Source organism: Aethalodelphis obliquidens, unplaced genomic scaffold (assembly GCF_003676395.1).
Source record: "Aethalodelphis obliquidens isolate GAN/ISIS:26980383/991018 unplaced genomic scaffold, ASM367639v1 scaffold25, whole genome shotgun sequence".
Classification (NCBI taxonomy): Eukaryota; Metazoa; Chordata; class Mammalia; order Artiodactyla; family Delphinidae; genus Aethalodelphis; species Aethalodelphis obliquidens.
In genome coordinates, this window is record NW_020837969.1 from 32,815,095 (window position 1) to 32,833,895 (window position 18,801).

Genomic DNA, 18,801 nt, shown 5'->3' on the forward strand with positions numbered 1-18,801 from the left:
TCTCTTGCTGTAACAGAGTAATTGCTTTTTTTCTTATTCCCTAATTATGATTCTATAGCCAAAGCTGTTACATCGTGTTGTGGAGCAGTTACAAAAGGTCCATTTTATTACAGACACTCTGTCAAAAGGGGAAACAAAGTTCATGGTAAGTACTCACTTGAATTAACACATTTAAAAAAAACTGTGGAGACTGTCCAGTAACCATTCTGAGTGTGACCTCACTGTAGCTTAGTGTCACGGTCAGTAAATAGGACATCCTAGACCTTAGAGGAGATATATTCTCTAATCTGAGAATATTTTAGTAAAGAGGGTTTTTTTGTTGTTTTTGTTTTTTTTTTAATTTATTTGGTTGCATCAGGTCTTAGTTGCTGCAGGTGCACTCCTTAGTTGCAGCTCAAGGGCTCCTTAGTTGTGGCATGTGAACTCTTTGTTGCAGCATGCATGTGGGATCTAGTTCCCGGACCAAGGATCGAACCCTGCATTGGGAGCGTGGAGTCTTAACCACTGTGCCACTATGGAAGTCCCAGTAAAGAGTTTTGTTCTAAATTCCCCACTTGTAAATAATCTGTGCCATTGGAATAGGTAATTATGCATAATTTGCTATTTTTAAAATATCCATAATGACTTTAATACATTATATTTTTTCCCTAAAATAGCAAATACTCTTTGACTCAGAATATATTAATAAGTGAGATTAGAATTGTCTGAAGAGTATTAATCTGTTACAAGACCAAAGAAAGAAGGCATCAGGGTACGTGATAGAACGTCCAGGGGAAGAACCATGCTGTATGAAGGGGGCTCATAGAGGGGGCACCTGTGGAGTTGTCCCAGTGAAACTCACTGTGATGGACTGTCAAAGTCCTGTGTTCTTCCTAGGGGATTAAGACTTGAGGATTCAAGACGAATAGCAAATGGATTAAAAACATTAATAAATGGTCCTGTATAAAAACCGAAGGCAAACAGAAATCTAGGGCTAACGTAATAAAGGCTCACATTTATCTGCTGCTCACTTCAATACAGCACTTGGGCGCTCTTTTCTCCATGACCCCCTTTCCCTAAGTCAGAGACTATGCTTTTGGAGCACGGACATGCTAGAATGAGCAAGAGTCTCACTGTGTAGATTTGACAGTCTTAGCCAAAAGTAGAAGAAGGTGGTTGAGATAGATAATTGAATTACCAGGTCATTCAGGAAATGGGACGGTGGTTGCCAGGGCGTGGGCGGGGCAGCAGGGAGATGGGGAGTGAGTGTTTATGGGGACAGAATGTCAGTGGGGGAAGATGAAAAAGTTCTGAAGACGGATGGTGGTGATGGTTGCACGACAGTGTGGATGTACTTAATGCCACTGAACTGCACACTTAAAAAGGGTTAAAGTGGTATATTTTATGTTATGTGTATTTAATCATATATGCAAAAAAGCATGTCATTTGATTCAGCATGGTGATTTTAATGGGCTATGAAAGTATATTAACTAAGTTGTCACACTTTATCAGTATTTTCAAAAGAACTTTGGGAAAGGTAAAAATAAAAATTCTAGTCAGTTTTTGAGAATTACATTTATGATCTGTTCTCCCTAGACTGTCAGGTTTTGAGCTCTTACTCTATGCTCAAAAATATATGCACACATGAGATATTAATAAAAATAGGATTTGTATATGCCATATGAACATCCTTTTAAGTTTAGATTGACTTTAAATCACTCAAAATGAATGTGCATAAATCTTACATTTAAAGAACATTCAATCAGATAAAATTCTAAAAGTCATGTGCTAGACAAGTTGGGTTGTTTTTTTTAAATAGTAGGGAAGTGTCCTGGTATGCCACCAGGGACCCCTTCTGGCCTCTCTTCCTTCAGTAGTCATCTCTGTGAAAGCACTGGACTCTCTCCTGGGGAAGTGTAGCAGCTGTTTTCAGAGTTAGCCACCAGGAAGGTGTTTACACAATAAAAAAGCAGAAGCATTTTTTTACAGTCTGAACAGTATTCTTCTGTGCCCAAAGAGATCCAGAGGAAAGACCTACAGAGGCTGTAGTAATCCAGCTAGCAAGAATACAAGGAAAAATTACAAGCTGGTGGGCTGGGTGTAACCTGCAAAGGAAGGTGGGTAGCCAAGTATGTGAACATACAGAGTTGCTGACATAGTGGAATTGGGTTATCCTAGTAGCTGCTCAAAGAAGGGAAGTCCTTTGTCTAGGAAGGTCAGAGGCAGCCAAATCCCAGTGATGCTGCAGAGTCGGCCGGTTCAGACCTCACAGTACATGTGTGTGAAAGACTAGGACCGCTCACCCATCCTAGGATACGGGCTGGGGTTGTGGAAGTCTTGGCGCTATCTAGCCTTCCGTTCTCTCGGTCATACCTGGCAGCACATGTACAGGTATTGGCAGAAAGGGAATCCTCCAAACCTCTTTCCAGAAGAAAACAGGTTAAAAAATAAGAAAGCAGGCTTTTTGTTTGTTTTCAAAGTATAGAAGACTTAGACCACAATAAGAGACCAAGGCCTTTATGTTGTGACATAGGAATCCATCTTAGTGGATGGTCTGTGTGTAAAGTTTGTATACTGTACATGTAGTTCATGTATTCACTGAAGCTTAGAAAATGCCATGTTTGAGCCTGCTGTTTTGACATTTATAATTGGTATTTGTTAGGATGAGAAGCACTCCAGGTCAACTTTCAAATCATTTTATTTTGGAGGCAATAAGAAGTGATTTGTGTCTTGTTGCAAACACGGTGGGTGTTGGTATGTTGCATTGTAGGAAAGTAGATTTGGATACGGAGGCTTTAAGATCTTTTGGTTCCATTGCCAATTTGTTGTGTGACATTGACAAGTTGCTTTACTTCTCTAAGGCCTTAATTTTCTTATTTATAAAATGATATCCTTGCCCTCTGTCAAAGGACTGTTATGCAGATCAGATTAAGTAATATATGTGGAAACGTTGAAGGGTTTGTACAGATATCTTTTGAAGATACTGTATCTTCAAAGAGTTGTGCAGTGTTATACTAGTATAATACATAATAATAATATAAAAGATAATATATTTCTATTTGGAAATAGATCAGTTGGAAGAAGGTAGTAACCTGGAAAGAATTAAATTGGGGAACAGAAAAAGGGATAGAAAAAGAGAAGATGGTGCTATGAAAGAACAAAGTGGGGAGAATGAGTGTCAGTAGGAATGAGAAGGTGTATTCAGTCAATTCACCAAATACATACTTAGCATCTACTACATTCCAGGCTCTGCTCTAGGAGAATGGGATAGATTAGTGAATTTAAGTAGAACTTTTTTTTTTTTTTTTTTTTTTTTTTTTTGCGGTACGTGGGCCTTTCACTGTTGTGGCCTCTCCCGTTGTGGAGCACAGGCTCTGGACGCGCAGGCTCAGCGGCCATGGCTCACGGGCCCAGCCGCTCCACGGCATGTGGGATCTTCCTGGACCGGGGCACAAACCTGTGTCCCCTGCATCGGCAGGCGGACTCTCAACCACTGCGCCACCAGTGAAGCCCTAAGTAGAACTTTTATTTGAGGGTATGGGAAGGGACTGCCACTTAACAATGAACATATTAAGTAGGTAAAACGTTAAGATAATAAGTATTGTTTTTTAAAAAGAAAGGGAGTGCAGGAGACGGTATTAAAGAGTCCGGCCTTATTGAGAAGATGAGACCTGGGGAAAGACTTGAAGTAAGGAAGTTAGGCAGGCAGGTCTCTGCGGGGAGAGAGAGGCAGGCAGGAGTCAGGGCAGTGACCCTGAGCACGTGAACATGAGCAGAGATCACCAAAGGAGTTAAGATCTCTACGTTTCTGAAAGGAAATTGGCTGCAAAATGAATTCAGCTTATGAAGTGGAGTAAACTCCACTCCATATCGATCCACTTGTTTTCAGAACATCTTGTTGCTATAAGTACTGACTAAATAGTTTTAAAGATACGACCATCTGTGTGTTTTTTAAGTTATCTTCAAAACATGAATTCTCTTAAACTAATAGTAATCAAAGCTTAGGAAAGCCAGGGTTATTCCAGCTCTTCTTGTAAACTCAGGGTCTTTAGTTAATTGAACTATTCTTCCCGTGAATATAATGACATTTGGAAGAAAAACCAATTTCCTCTGCATTTAGATGCCTTTTTACTTTATATATGGTGAGTACCACTCAAATTTTAGCGTTTCGTGCAGGTTTGACCTCGGAGGATGATTTTCTGTGAAATATCTACAGCGAGGATTCACAGGACAATAGAATATACCTTGGCTACACTTGGGGAAATGAAAGAGGCTTTATTTCAGACAGTCAGCATGAAGTGACCTAACTGAAATGCCAAACAAAACTAATCCACTCAATTGAATAAAGAATTTACAGTAATACAGAGAAATTCTTTAACATTAGCACTTCAGAAAAAGTGCAGGAAATAAAATTAGCCTTGAGGACAGGAACAAAGCCATTAGATGGAATCCTATTACTGATGTGACAAACAGAAAGATCATTGCCTGTGGGTTCAGACATCCAGATCTGCAAGGTAATGCCTCATGGTAATTCCATTTGAAGGTTGAGTTGGAACTTGTTAGTGCCTAAGAAGGTAGGTTTCATATTTGAAGATAAACAGGTTTCATTAATCTCTCAGGAATAGGAGTTGCTAAAGAAAATACCCATTTTAGATTTTAGATTTTGATTTTTCTATGTTGCTGAGTGAAAAGTGTGTCTTTTAGTGACGTGTGTACCAACTCGACTGCTCTTTAGGACCAGAAACCTGTCACTTGTGTAGTTTTCTTAGAATGTGGCATTTGAAGCTTTAGATTTGAAATTTGGTGATGTTTGTATTTCTTTTTACATGTTTATGCATTGCTGCCCAGTCCATAAACTGTCCCCATTTTCCTGGAAAAGGAAAAGATAACAAAACACACCTTGATAATTATTGTTTAAAAACTGCAGAAGTATTAAAAAAGAAAACTGCAGAAGTATAATGAAAACTCACCTGTAGAGAAGGAAGAAAACGATCCTCTAATTTTCTTGTCTTTTAAATTTTTCTTAATTTTCCTCTCTCTGTCTTTTCTGATTTCTGGGAGATTTCCTCAATTTCAACTTCTTCTACTTTTATCATATTTTAAATTTTGATTTAAATCTTTTCCTTGTGTTTTCTTTTTCTGTAGAATTCTGTCCTTATTTCATGGATAAAAATCTGTGATCTGAGAATATTACTGATAGCTTTTGTGTCTGTTTTCTTCTCCCTGAATAATCATTGTTTCTTCCAAGTTGCTTTTTTCTGTTTGTTTTGGTCTCTGTCTTTCACGCTTTCCTTGATTAGCTTCTCTTGTTTAGAGTCACACAAAAGCCAGACCCTCATAACCGGAACCCTTGCCTGCTGTTTCATGTGGTTCTCTAGTTATCATGAAGCACAGTAGGAAGGCAGGGGTAATATATAGTGCATAGAAAAGCTACTAAGTTACAAGCGCTCACAATTCTAAAACTGCCTCCATTTAAAGCAAAAATAGCTTCACAGTTAACAGTCTTTGATTAGAATTAAGCCTTAAGTTTAAAAAAATCTTTAAACATTATTTTTAAATATACGTTTTAGGGTGTTTGCCAGCTTCCCAGTAAAAATGATGAAAAGGAATATCCACACAGGAGAATTGATATCAGGTATTACTCAAAATTTGTTGCTGACCTATTAACTTTTCCCTTCTTTTCCCCTTTTCCCCCTCCTTCTGTATGTCTTGGAATTTGCATAAATGTCTAAGACCCCTTTTCATTCCAAAGTGCCATGTGTCCCTGCAATAGACAATGTTTAGCCTGAAAGTATGTAAAGAATGATGACTGTCTGCAGAATCTACTTTATTATCTCTAGGTTCACCATGGTATCTTCTGCAGCTCAGAGTAGATCCTGCCTGGGGAGAGTTGGTTGTAACAAGTGATACTGCTTTGCATTTGTCCACACCTCTTGCAGAGCATAGTTTACTGAAACCTCAGCTAACTGCAAAGTTGAGGTCATTTGAATGGTCTACCTAATGATGGTGTCCTCTTCAGTTATTGGACCACACAGACTTGTTTTGTGCCTTAATGATTTTAAGAGTACCATTTTTGCTAAATTGGAAATATGTAGTAAAAATTGGTGAATTGTTTATTGGTTGTAGGTTGATACCCAAGGATCAGTATTACTGTGGTGTCCTCTATTTCACTGGGAGTGATATTTTCAATAAGAATATGAGAGCTCATGCCCTAGAAAAAGGCTTCACAATCAACGAATACACAATCCGTCCCTTGGGAGTCACTGGTGAGTATTTTTGTCTGCATTAGAGATAATCCTAGTCCTCTGGATATTTTGGTTTAGCAACTTTGGTTTTTCTAAAAAGCCTTTCAGTAAGTGTGCCAGTTAATTGCAGTTTCTTTGGTATTGTTAGTCCCTCAGGCAACAAAAAAAGCTTTAATCCATAGGTGCTCCCAGGCCCTCAGTTGAAGGCCCATGATGACAAGATTCGTTTATTTCCAGCTCTATTAGAATGGATTAAATTCTTTCTACCTCTGGTGGTCAGTAAATAATCTTATTGATTTAAAGTGTTTTTGTTTTCTTAAATGTATCTCCAAGACTTCCAAAGAACCCAGGTATTTTTGTTAGTGCCAGGCCAAACTTGGTAGCTTTGGCCCCAAGCTTTTAAAGTTTAAAGAGTAAAAATTGCTTGATTTCTGTTTTATAGATCTTGTTAACATTTCACAATATACTATGTGGTTTACTGTTCTCTTCTAGGAAGATGAAGATTTTGTCTTTTTGTCCTGAAAGTGTTTTTCATCCCTGGTAGATGAGGGCTGTGCTTCTCACATGTCAGTGTGTATACCAACCATGTGGGGACCTCGTTAAGTGCAGATTTTAGTTCGGTGGCTTCTGCATTGCCAGTAAGCTGCCAGGTGGTGCCAGTACTGCTAGTCTGGGGACCGTATTTTGAGTTGCAAAGGAACTCACTAGAGTATTTTCTCTAATACGGTGGAGATCCAGCAGACAGAAAAATCATGGATTAGGGCCACTTCAGCTGGCCAGAGTTGGGGTACTGAGGTTTTTTGTGTAGCGCCGGTAATATGTGTGGCAAAGCACAGACACAAGCTCACGGGGGAGGGGGAGGGCAGTCAATATCTTTTTTTTTTTTTTTTGAGTGGCTTGGGGACTATTTTCTTTTTCCTCTGAAAGTGAGTCCTGTGTAGCTCTCAGTCCTGAAACCTCTAAACTCCAGAACTGGTTCATGAGGAAGGTTCTGTTCTCCCTCCTTGCAGGAGTTGCTGGAGAGCCGCTGCCCGTGGATAGTGAGAAGGACATCTTTGACTACATCCAGTGGAAATACCGAGAACCCAAGGATCGAAGTGAATGAGGCCCATCCTCCCCGGCACAGCCCAATAGGTCTTAATTTATTTCTTAACCTTTGCTACATAAGGGTCTGTGGTGTTTTTAAATAATTGTTTCTTCATGCTGTAGCTTGCGTTAGTCAATAAAACCTCTTGTACTACTATCAGATGATCTTGTGCTTATTTTATTAGCAAATATGTTTAAATTTATATATTCTGTTCATGATCACACTTTACTAAGGGTCAGTGGAGAGGAGTAAGAGATGAGATGATAACAAATCTTAAATGGGAATTTTTGTTTTCCCATTTTCTGCCCTTATGCTATAAACCACATTACCTCATTACCTTTCCTCCTATTTACTGATTGTAAATTAGTCAATTAGGCAAGCCTCAATTAGTTCAATCTTTTTTAGAGACTTTTTTCTATGCTTGGCCCATATGTGATTTTGTAACATATACTTATAACCTAATTCCAAGAATAGGTGTGTGGTTTATCTCTTAAATGAAATCTGTAACAGTTGATTGTAATCCATCAGAAAGAGCTTCCCTAATTAAAACCACTTTTAATATGTACCCATATGTATAAAATATGGTCTCTTATACTTTGAACAAAGATTTTACTTTTTTTTGCCCTAGTTTTCTTCCAGTGTAACTTTTAAGTTCAGATGATCAAAATGTATAAGTAAAAGCACTCCTTGAAAGCCCTAGCTTTGAAATATAGAAATTATTTAAATACAAAATATAGGAAGTTCTCAAATGGTAAGTAAAGCTATTGAAAACAAAATAACGTAAAAGTGCTTTGTAACTTGCAGTGGGCTATACAAACATAAGATACTACCTTTTGAATCTTACTTCTTTATTAACCAAGTTATTTTGTAGCAAAACGGTATTTCCCTTCCAAGAAATAAGTGATTTTAAACAATGGGGGTTTTAAGGAAAAATAAAGTATTTGCTGTGATAATTTTCCCTGCCTACTACTGTCAGGTACCATAACTTCACCAGAAATTACGTAAAGATTTATTTGAACGAACTGAATCACTAGATCAAAGTTAAATTTGTTATAGAATCACATCACTTTTCTGCAGGAATAGACAACAAGCCCAAACTAGTTTCCATTCATCACAAGGCAGTTTCTCCAGCTCAGTCTGTTTCACTTACTACAAGATTTGATTTTAAGAGTTATTTGTATGGGAAGATTTTTAAGTTCTTGTCTGAGACTTCTGCTGGAAGACGTGCAGCTGTTCAGATTTTCTGGCCACACTCTTAACCCTGAGTTTCTTTGATTTCCAGTTGCCTGACTTCGACGTGATAGTCCAGGACCACAGTCACAGCGCTGGAAGATTTCTGGAGCTTGCGCGGTATCTTTGTGCGCTCTCCTAGAGCAGACCTGTCCCTCCAATGGGACCGGTTTACAAATTTTAGTCCAAAAATGACGAGCACAGCAAAGTCCAGGTCCACAGTCGAAAGTTCTAAGACAGCTTTCTCCCTCTTGTCCTGTAACGAGATTGATACGGGCTTTAGTAATAAGCAGGGGGAATGGTGGCTTGTGAGGGCATGACTGGGTTAGGGCGTGGGGTGTAGGATAAGGTCGCAAAGTAAAGATAGAGCAACAGCATGCCTGGCTCCTGGGCTGAAAGCAACAACGGAGTGGACATCTCTGTCTTCCCAAACACAAGTTACTGCTTTATAAAGTTAAAACATTTATTAAAGAAAGATGGGATTTCCAGTCTTGAGACATGAAATAAGTATCACTCATCAGTGTTTTATTAAATGGGATTTGTACTGACCCAAAGAGAGACCACTACTTACACAGGGGCAATTAGCCGTCTTCAACAAACAAGAATGGCCAATTCACCACCTTCAAAATCCTAGCTGCTTTATGTCAGAGACTGGAATTTGAGACGACAATTTTGTAAAAAGCATCTTAGTGAAGTTTGTATTTTGTCCGAGAATGAAACGTTATTGCATCTATGTTCATCTCTCCTTTATTTTGTATTCTGAGGATCTAGAAAGGGAAATTTCTATTTGTTAAATTATAGGCTATAAAAAGATGTGCATATAAAATTTAATTAAACAATTAAAGTCTTTCTTGCTAACCAGCCCGTTATTATAGCTATTCCCCGTCCTCTTGGCCTGCCAACTATCTTGTGCTCTTACCCCCATGATCTCCATAGCTGTTTATGGAAAGAGATTGGAAATAGGACATGCTCCCTAGGTGCTTCCGGGGTGGAGAGGCATAAGTCAGTTTCAGCCTATCCTTAAGAGCCTAGGAGGAGAAAATATTTTTCTTAAAAAAAAAAAAAAAAAAATATATATATATATATATATATATATATATGCTTAGAATGCTGCTGTTACCCTTACTGCCTTGTGATTTTTTAATATTTGGCTTCCTCTTGGTTTGTTTTCCTGAATTGGGTGCTCATTTGTTCCTTGTGTATCTGTGTCATCTTGGTCATCGATCTGCCTCTCCAGTGTTGGGGTTGCATCTTCCATTGCAGTGCAAACATCTGAGAGACAAGCAGGTGGAGTTAGAGGATGAGAACCACAGACAGGCTCATTATCAGACTGTCACAGGGTTTGGCAGTACTTCCGCCTTCAGTTTCTGTATAACTTTCTAGATTTCCGGGACACAGGCACTAAATATTTACATCTCACATATGGCAAAGCAGGTGCTTAAGTAATTAATGGAATCTAAGTGAAAACAGAAGAACTTGAAAGATTCCAACTTGAACCCTTGCTTTAAAATCATCTCCAAGTTGCTGGCAAGTTGTTGCCGGGAAAGAAACTATTTTGCTGCATCGGGAAGAGGCAGCTGCGGAGAACCACTTTGGAGCCTTTAGAGAGTGCCTGTCGTGGAATACCCTAGTCTAAGAGACCCGGATGCTGTGTCTGCTCTTTGGGAGCGCTGCAGTCCTGCAAGTCTTCGTGCTGACTCACCGTTCACGCAGAGCGTCCCTGGGCAGCACACGGCAGCCCACTGGCACCACCTCCGTAATCCACGACAGGTAGCACAGGATGGCTTCTCATCCTGGGGTTTGAGGCAGAATTTTCTAGTGTTGCAGTCTGTGTCAGACATGCACTGTGAACCCTGTAAAGAGAAGCTGTTGTCACAGGGCTAGGGAGTCCGGCGAGATGTGAAGAGTTTTTATTCCAGGCAGGAGATGGAGAAAGCCAAAAAGAGAGGCACTTTAAACACTGAGGCAAACCTCAAGCAGCATCTTGACTTTTCGCTAGAATTGGTTTTCTTTCACAAAGGGGAGAGCAAATCACCAACGAAGAGACCTATGTGCAAAGGTTATTTGTGTCTGAAAAATTGTCCTACTTTTAAACATAGAATTTCATCTTTTATGCTCTCTGTGAAAATGGAAGAAAATGTTTTCCCACGTGTGTCTTAGAGACGGTTATGAGATTTTTGATATGTATCTAGAAGCTCTAGATGCTGTGCGATAGTTTAAAGAAGTGTTGGTGTTTGTGGCATCCCTATTTGACCGTTTTACTCCAGTGAATCACATCAGTCACCATTTGCCAAGTAGGCCCCTCAGTGGGCCAACCCAACCGTCCTTTGATTTCTAGTGATGCCTCATTTGCAGAGAAACAGGTACCGAAGACTGATTTCTCTCATCTACGGTTGATGCTTTTTCATATGTATATGAAACATTTCCTATAAAACAATTCTGTGAAGTGAGAGGGTTGGCACGCAGCATGTAACTTCTGACTCCCATATTCCCTGGCTGTGTGGCCTTGGTTAAATTCCTCAGCGTCTCTGAGCCCATTTCCGCCATCTGTCATTAGGAGATGTGACAGCTGTCTCAAGCTCTGAGGAAGAGGAGATGAGATAGTATGTATAAAAGGCCTGGCACGTGGTGTATAGCTTTCTAAATGTTAGCTTACTCCCTGATTTATAGGTGAATTGATAGCCCTGAAATTCCATGCCCTGAAAAGCCACTTGGCTCATCTGGTGAGTTAATGCTAAAGCGTCTGGATTCTTCCAGGGTGCCTTCCACAGCCTCCATCTGGCCCACTGTCTAGATTAGCTACTTCAGATGCTCATCTGCGTGATGGCTTCACTCGAGCCCAGCGCCCAGCCCTCCTCCTCTACCGAGCGTTACCTTCCGGGCTCCTTGCGCATCCACAGAGCTCTTGTTGTTGACATCCAGAACCAGGGCTCCCAGGGGGGCGCACAGCCAGCCAAGCCGCAGCAGGACCAACACCACCATCCTGGACCTTCTCAGCCCTCCCTGCGTCCTCCTCGAAGCTGGGCTGCTCTGAACCCACGATGGAGCTTTTGCCAAAATGGGAACTCGGCAAGTCGCCCTGGAATTGCTTTTTCTGAAAGAGAAGCAAATCTTCGTTGGAGGAAGGTGTGTGAAATCAGGCGAGTGAGGTCTGACCAGCGGGTTCCCTCTGAAACTGTTTATAGACGTGCCCCCTCCTTTCTCTCCTCCTCCTTCCTCCTCCCTTTCCTTCCTTCTTACCCCACACAGGCTCCAACAAATCCCCTCAAATCTGTTTGATCAATAGTTCAAAACGAGGACTCAATAGAGGGGGAGCAGAGGCAGGGCTGCAGCCACTGCTCCTCCAGGGGTTGAGCCCCTCTTAATCACTGCATATCAAAGTCAGTTCAAAGGGCCAGCGGAAGAGCAGGATGTCTGTATCAAAAGCAAACTCTGATAATCACCTGCATTTCCTACCTTCAGTAATCCTGTGAGGGTGGAGGGAGTCTGCTCTAAGATCTGTTTTCACAGCTAGTTGTGCTCCAAGAAAGGATGAAACCTGTTAGCCAATACGCTCTGTGGAATGCCAAAAACTAATGAGTTACAAAAAATATACTGAGAAACTTTACACTGTGCTCAGACAGTGAAGACAGATAGAAAAGAGACAAAATGCCCCCTGAGTGTCTCTGGTGTTCAGACGTAAAAATCCCAATAGCTTAAGAGCTGTGAATGTAACAGCACCTGTCCCGACTAAATGTCAATTGGAAAATAATTCTCCTTAAAATGAAAATGGAACTGTTTGAAGTTAGGATTATTTAATTAGGAAGATAATGATTTTATAAAAATTGCCTTTTTTTAGTGATAGGGACAACCGCAGAAAGCCCGTTTTATACAATTTAATAGGAAGTTTAGGTGTATTTTATGAGCAATGGATTTAATTTGTGTTGTATGATGTTGAAGTGACTTAAGCAGAACAGGCTTCAAGACTGTAACTCATTTCAGATGGGATTTCATGCATTTTCAAGTTTCCTAATTTGAATTTTTAAAAAATGCTTCATCCCTTTTTCTCTGATTTTTTTTTCCAGCCAGACTGTTAGCAAAGTTGAGTGATTTAGACACGTGCTTATCACTGCCTAAGTCCTTTAAGGGTAGATCTGGGTCCCCAAATCCCTTCATTGTTTGCTTTGTTCTCAGGGTAAATTCATCCCCGTACCTGGGGTGTAAGGCGCCGTTTAAAATCTACCAGTGCCCCTTATCTATGCCATCAATGGTAACCTTGGTGTTACTGGGTCTTCCTCCAAAACACCTGACATCAGTCCGTCAAGAGGTACCTGGACATTCTGTGCCAGGGGACCATTCCCAGCCTCGAGGGACACCTGGAGCCCAGTGGCCGGGGCAGGTGACCTGAGGGTCCGTTACCTGGCTCTCTTCCTGGGGTTGGATGCCTGTCCCCATCGTGTGGCACAACGGAGCTATTTCTTCTGCAAGTACTACTTGTTTTCATGTAAACTGAGAGCATCAGACACCCTTTGATAGTAGGATACTCCTGGTGACTAGGGGTGTTCCAGAATTTATTTTGAAGCTGGACAATTATGGCCAAACATAAAGGAGAGAGCCCCAGGGTTCGCCCTCTGCTGGGTTTCCCTGCTTCCTGTTACCTAACAGAAGAGAGAATACCAGGGCACCAGAGGCCTCTGGCAAAACACACAGACAAAAAGAACTGGAACCAAACGTTCATTGAGTACTTTGTACTTAACAGAACCTATGTGTAGGTGTTGGGAATAAAAGATAAAACACAGTCCTTGCCCCTGAGGGGTTAGTGTCCAAGAAGATCTACATGTAGAGATGATTTTGATATATTATAACAAGCACTAAGATAAAGATAGAAATGTGGGGCTGAAGGATCACAGAGGAGGGTGTGATTAGACCTTCTGGAGGAATGAAGGAATGCCTCTACAGAGGTGGTGACTGGTCATTTGAGCTGGGTTTTGTGGGATGAGTAGGAGTTTCCTAGGTTGAGAAGTAGGGGATGGTCTTACCCCAGGCTCAGAGGGTGAAGTGTGTGCAGGGGCAGGGAGGTGCATTTTGGTTCTAGAGAATCTGTGTGGCTGGGGCAGACGGTGGAGAGACAAGAGGAGGCTAGACTGTGAGGAACCTGATAACAGGCAAAGGACACCGGGTATTATTTCATATGCAGTAGAAAGTCATCGGGGGAATATTTGAACTTGAAAATGGCAGGATCTAATTTGCTTTTTAGGAAAGCAGTGCTGGCGGCGGTGTGGAGCTAGGGTGCAGTGGATTGAAAGCGGATGCTGGGCCAATGAAGAGAAGGATGAGGAGGCAGAGGAGGGCCAGTGTAAGGCAGTGACACGGTGACCGTGAGAACCAGCCAAGGATGGGATTGGGCACTTGAGTCCCTACCATTTGATGTGGGGGGTGGCGGGTGAGCGAGACAGAAGAGCTGAGGTTACCCTGACATTTCTAATTCCACGCACAGGTGGATGGCTCTGGCACTGAAGATGGAATTCAGGATGGAAAGCGGATTGGGGGGAAGGGTGACGCGATCGAAAGCATCAAGGCTTTGCTGGGCGTCTCAACACGGAAGGTGGGAGATCAACCCCCGTGTCGTCCAGGAGCGATGCTCCCACAGACCGAGAGGGGGGAGGATGCAGACACACCAGGTGCAGGAGGCTACAAACAGGGCAACAAAACCAAAAAGCAGGCTCCTCTCTGTCTCTGTCTCTGCTTGACTTTCTCTCGGCCTTGTAAGAGTGCAGGCTTTGGAGTCAGGCCGACCTGGTCTGAGCACAAGTCTGGCCTCCCCTATAGCCCCCGATCCCCCCACTCTCCCAGGCATCCGGCTGCCCGCCATGGTGTTTATAAAACTCTATTGTGATTGGGTATTTCTTTGTCTCTACAACGAGGTGATAAGCTCTGGGTGGGCAGGGCTGTAGCTGTTCATCTTTGTATCCTCATGCTTTGAGGGCCTGGCATATAACAGAAGCTCCATAAGTTGTTTCATGTGATGGATGGCTGCAGAGATAAATGGATTTATAGTGACTTTGTGACCTTGAACAAGGTGCTTCAACTTTCTAGGCTGTATCTACACAACTGTAAAGTGGGCACGACCTCCCCATAATGACTATATTCTGAGGGTTTAATGGGTGGATACGTGTAGAGGGCCTGGCACCATAACTGGTACTCATAAAACTCTACAAACCAATGTCCCTCACTCATTTCCAAGCCTGGACTTTCCAGCCTCACGTAAACTTCAGGACCTAGCATGACGCACGGCCCTCCCATGGAGGCTCTCAGTAGAAGTGTGTGCAACCCAACGCACCGAAGAAAAATCTCCCCCAATTAGTCTGTTATTTCTAGGTCTCCCAAAAGCCAGAGCAATTTTGAGGAACTAAATATGAGAAGTCTCCCTGGAAGGTGACTTTTGGTGTATTTTCAGATCGGCTGAGGCTGCTTGTGCGCTAATGATCGGTGTTCATCAGCCCGGATGCCCTGTGGGCACCCTTACGGCCCTAAGGCTGAGCTCAATGACTGGGGATTGGAGATGATGGAGCAGTGGGGAGAGGAAGGCTTTATTAGTGTTTCTGCTTAAAAGGCGTTTTTTTTTTCTGCTGTTAGGTCAGGGCCTGGATTTCCCAGACGCAGACAGCAGAGCACGTGCAGAGCCCACCGCCCCCACGGGGAGCCGTGGCCCCGCTAGCCACACAACGAAGGAAGCCCTCCCGTGCACTTCCGGCCAGGATGCTGCCACGGGGCGCCTCCTGGCAAGGACTGTGGGCCACCTGGCAAGCCCGCGCCGGTCCTCCTCGTGCCTCCGGGTGAAAATTCTCGAGAAGAAATTCCCCGGGGCTCCTGGTTCAGCACGGCGGGGGATGCCAGCCCCCCGGGTGACTCCTGGCCAGGGCGGAGGTGCGGCGTGGGCTGGTGTGTGGGTGTGACACCTGCATCCTCCGGGGACAGCTGCTGTAGCTCCCGGAGCTCACGGCAGAGGCGGCGCCGGGAGTTACGTTCACTCCGGAACGGACAGTTTTATTTGTTACGTCTCCTGTGTCGGCACCAGTGTGATTTCCATACACTTTGCTTTTCTTAAAAGCCAATCAAAGGAGCCGAAACAAGCGGGTCTTTGGCAGGCTCTCACGGGAAATGGTCAGTAAATGAAAGATGAGGGGGCAGGTTGATAAGGGGAGACAAAGACTGCAGGATCTGTATAATCACAGCGCTGGTGTAAGCACTGCCGCTGAGGTACCTGAGGTCAGGAGGCACGTAGCTGCCGGCCCAGGAAGCGGGTTTATCAGATGTCTTGCCCCTCAGGGCGGGCCCGCTTCCAGAAACAGCCTGGGAGACTGGGTCCTGCTCATTACCAATTGTGTGGCCTTGGCTAGCTCACGTACCTCTCAGCCTCAGCTCCTCGCGGCCAGCAGGGCTCCTCCAGACCAGTTTTCCGGGAGTGTGTGATGCCGGGCGGAGGGGGAGGAGGGGTTGGGGGGTCAGCCACCATGAGGCTCACCCCAGGGGCACCACGCAGACCGGCGTATGTGTGAGCGGCTCCCTCTGGAGTTGGCCAACCAACCACGTGGCGCTGGGACCTGCCTTTCCCGTAAGGCAGCCTCCGTTCTCCCGATCCCAACCTGGCGTCCAGCTGGAAACAGCACCAGGGGCCCTGAGCTTCCTTTGTCAAGGTTGTGCTCTGCCTTCTTTTTGCTTAAAAATATTAGATGATGTTGTGTGTGACCCGTCAATCCTAAATGCCTTGTCCACCCTACCCCATTCCTGGGCACGCTCCATACCTCTCTGTAACAGAAATCCCATGGACTAGGTGCTTCTATACGAGCTGAAGTCTGAGGTCAGGGTGCCCGTGTGGTCAGGTTTATGTCAGGCGAAGGCCTGCTTCCTGGCTCGTAAACGGCCACCTTCTCGCTGTGTCCTCACGTGCAGGAGGGGGAGAGGGAGCTCTGCGGGGCCTCTTGCACAAGGGCACGAATCCCGTTCATGAGGGCCTCACCTCATGACCTGAGAACCTCCGGAGGCCCCCCTCCTAACACCATCACACTGGGCGTTAGGATTGCAACATGTGAATCTGGGGACACAAGTGTTCAGGCCACAGCAGGGCTTTTCCTCCTCTGCGTCCTGCAGTCCCTGACACACTCGTGCTACACGAGACACAGAGGTGGGGGTAGTGACAGCAGATGCTGCGATAAAAAGGCAAGAAAAGGTTTGTAAAAAGCTGGCCGTATCTCAATACACATTCGCTGGAAACAGCGTCTCTCGTCTTAGGTCACAGCAGGAGTCAGCCTGTTGGGACAGTGTCGGCACCACTCTGACTCGGGGACCAGACGTCCTTTCACCAATGCCACTGAGGGTCCCAGCAGCCTGCAGTCCCCATGTGTGGGCGATTTGGGGTGGTTTCTTTTTCAGCTGGATTACATTTATGTTTCCAGAGGAGATCACGAGGCCCTTTCAGCCCCTTGGTTCTATGAAACTCTCATGTGGAGCACCGACTTGGAAAGCAAGGTATTTTCATAGAGTCCAGTTTGTTTTATTCTCTTTACTGACTGTAGTTTAATAGTAAATACACTGCAGGGAGGAGGGCAGAAACCTATAAAATTGAGTGGAGGGCTTCCCTGGTGGCGCAGTGGTTGAGAGTCCGCCTGCCGATGCAGGGGACACGGGTTCGTGTCCTGGTCCAGGAAGATCCCACGTGCCGCGGAGCAGCTGGGCCTGTGAGCCATGGCTGCTGAGCCTGTGCGTCCAGAGCCTGTGCTCCGCAACGGGAGAGGCCACAACAGTGAGAGGCCCGCGTAACGCAAAAAAAAAAAAAAAAAAAAAAATTGAGTGGAATTCAACCTCCATTCTTCTTTTCATTTCATCGTTTTCCTTCTACACTTTTGTCCCCCGCATTCTTCTTCATTTGAGTCTTTCTCTTTTGCCTCATGTTTTTTCATTTTCTTATTGTCTCCTCCCTCTGCATCCCTATAACTAACCCCGCTTATTCCTCTTTTCCCTTGTGTCCAGTCCTAGGCAATGGTGTTCTGGTGGCCCTCAGAGCCTGGGGGCATGGTCACCTGACCTGAGGATCACCCCGTGGCAGCCGTCCAGGCCAGGGTGGGTGAGGGGGGGGTGTGATCTGTAAGCAGGAGTGGTGTCTCTAAGTGGGAGGCTGGAGGGTTGTAGAGGAAGGAACGAAGGCCCCCCTGCGACACTGCGTATGACTTTGAGGGACAGAGAGTGGACCCCTGCGGCGGTCCGCACATCCCAGGACACCTGTTTCAGGGAAGGAGCGTGCAAAGGGGAATCCTCCAGCCTGCAGACAAGATGGATTCTGCTGTCTTTGGGTTTGGACCCTACCTGGGGTCTGATTCTTTTTCCTCGAAGGTAGGGGGTGAATCCCATAGTGTTAGGAGATCCCAGACCTGCCTGGAGTCCCAATTCTGAAGACACAAATTTTTCTAAATGAATGGCTCTGGCAACTATAGTTAACAATTCTGTACTGTGAACTTGAAAGTTCCTGTGAGAGCAGAGCTGTAATGTTCCCACCGTAATAAACAACAACAAATGGTAATTATATGAGGTAAAGGACACCCTTAACCAACCTTACTGTGGTAATTATATTTTGCAATATATATTTGTATCAAATCATCACACTGTACACCTGAAACTTACACCGTGGTTCATGTCAATCACATCTCCATAGAGGTGAGGTGGGGTGGTGAATGGCTGCCCTGAGCTCTGCACACACGGGCTCCCGAGTCCCCACTGGAGGGGTGGGGCTACAGGCCTCGCCTCTCCTGGGGTGTTCTCCAGGGGCCCCTAGCTGTAGACTCCCTCCCTGCAGCCCCTCCGCACCCCTTCAGGTGAGTCTGTGTCTGGCTCCTCCAACGTCCTGGGGCTTGTGATGTGTGCGACTCACTGGCGTGATCTGGCTCTGGCCCAGGGTGAACCCTGGTGTGTGGTCCAAGCCTCCTCAGAACTTTGGCCACAGAAAGCCATCTGGTGGAACCCCCTGGGTGGGCCCCATCTGGACGGACGGTGTACTCCTGGGGATCTCCGTTTTAAAGATGAAGACACCAAGGCTCAGAGAGGTCAAGTAGCTTGCCCAAGGTCACACAGCCGGTGAGTTGCAGACCTCGGATTTAACATAAGTTTTCTGGTTCCAAAGTTGATTCTTCCCTCTACACCACAGTATACAGCTCACTAACCTAAGGCCATTCCCCAAAACATCAAGTTGCCTGAAACACAGCTATATATTCACTAAGGGGACATTGC

At 44.4% G+C, this 18,801-nt stretch overlaps 2 protein-coding genes across 7 annotated transcripts in view; one reads left to right on the top strand and one right to left on the bottom strand.

Annotated features, from left to right (window-relative positions):
- POLB (DNA polymerase beta) overlaps positions 1 to 16,258 on the top strand; it is a 28,870-nt gene extending 12,612 nt beyond the window's left edge. For 3 of the 6 annotated variants that reach the window (XR_003436294.1, XM_027122924.1, XM_027122927.1), the window contains 4 exons: positions 59 to 145; positions 5,550 to 5,614; positions 6,106 to 6,245; positions 7,235 to 7,472. Coding sequence is in view for 4 of the 6 variants with exons in the window: in XM_027122924.1 (XP_026978725.1) it covers positions 59 to 145; positions 5,550 to 5,614; positions 6,106 to 6,245; positions 7,235 to 7,329 (387 nt within the window). In the remaining 2 variants the exon portion in view is untranslated. Of the gene's footprint in view, positions 1 to 58; positions 146 to 5,549; positions 5,615 to 6,105; positions 6,246 to 7,234; positions 7,473 to 8,593; positions 8,702 to 9,721; positions 11,999 to 15,156 lie in introns of those variants that run through there. The other 3 variants (XR_003436293.1, XM_027122925.1, XM_027122926.1) reach the window with 3 other exon arrangements.
- On the bottom strand, positions 8,418 to 11,523 carry DKK4 (dickkopf Wnt signaling pathway inhibitor 4). Its single transcript, XM_027122928.1, is given in 5 exon segments — positions 8,418 to 8,797; positions 9,662 to 9,700; positions 9,703 to 9,813; positions 10,244 to 10,394; positions 11,416 to 11,523. Coding segments are annotated over 5 exon segments (753 nt in total). The 3' UTR covers positions 8,418 to 8,453.
- Positions 16,259 to 18,801: the final 2,543 nt, after the last annotated feature.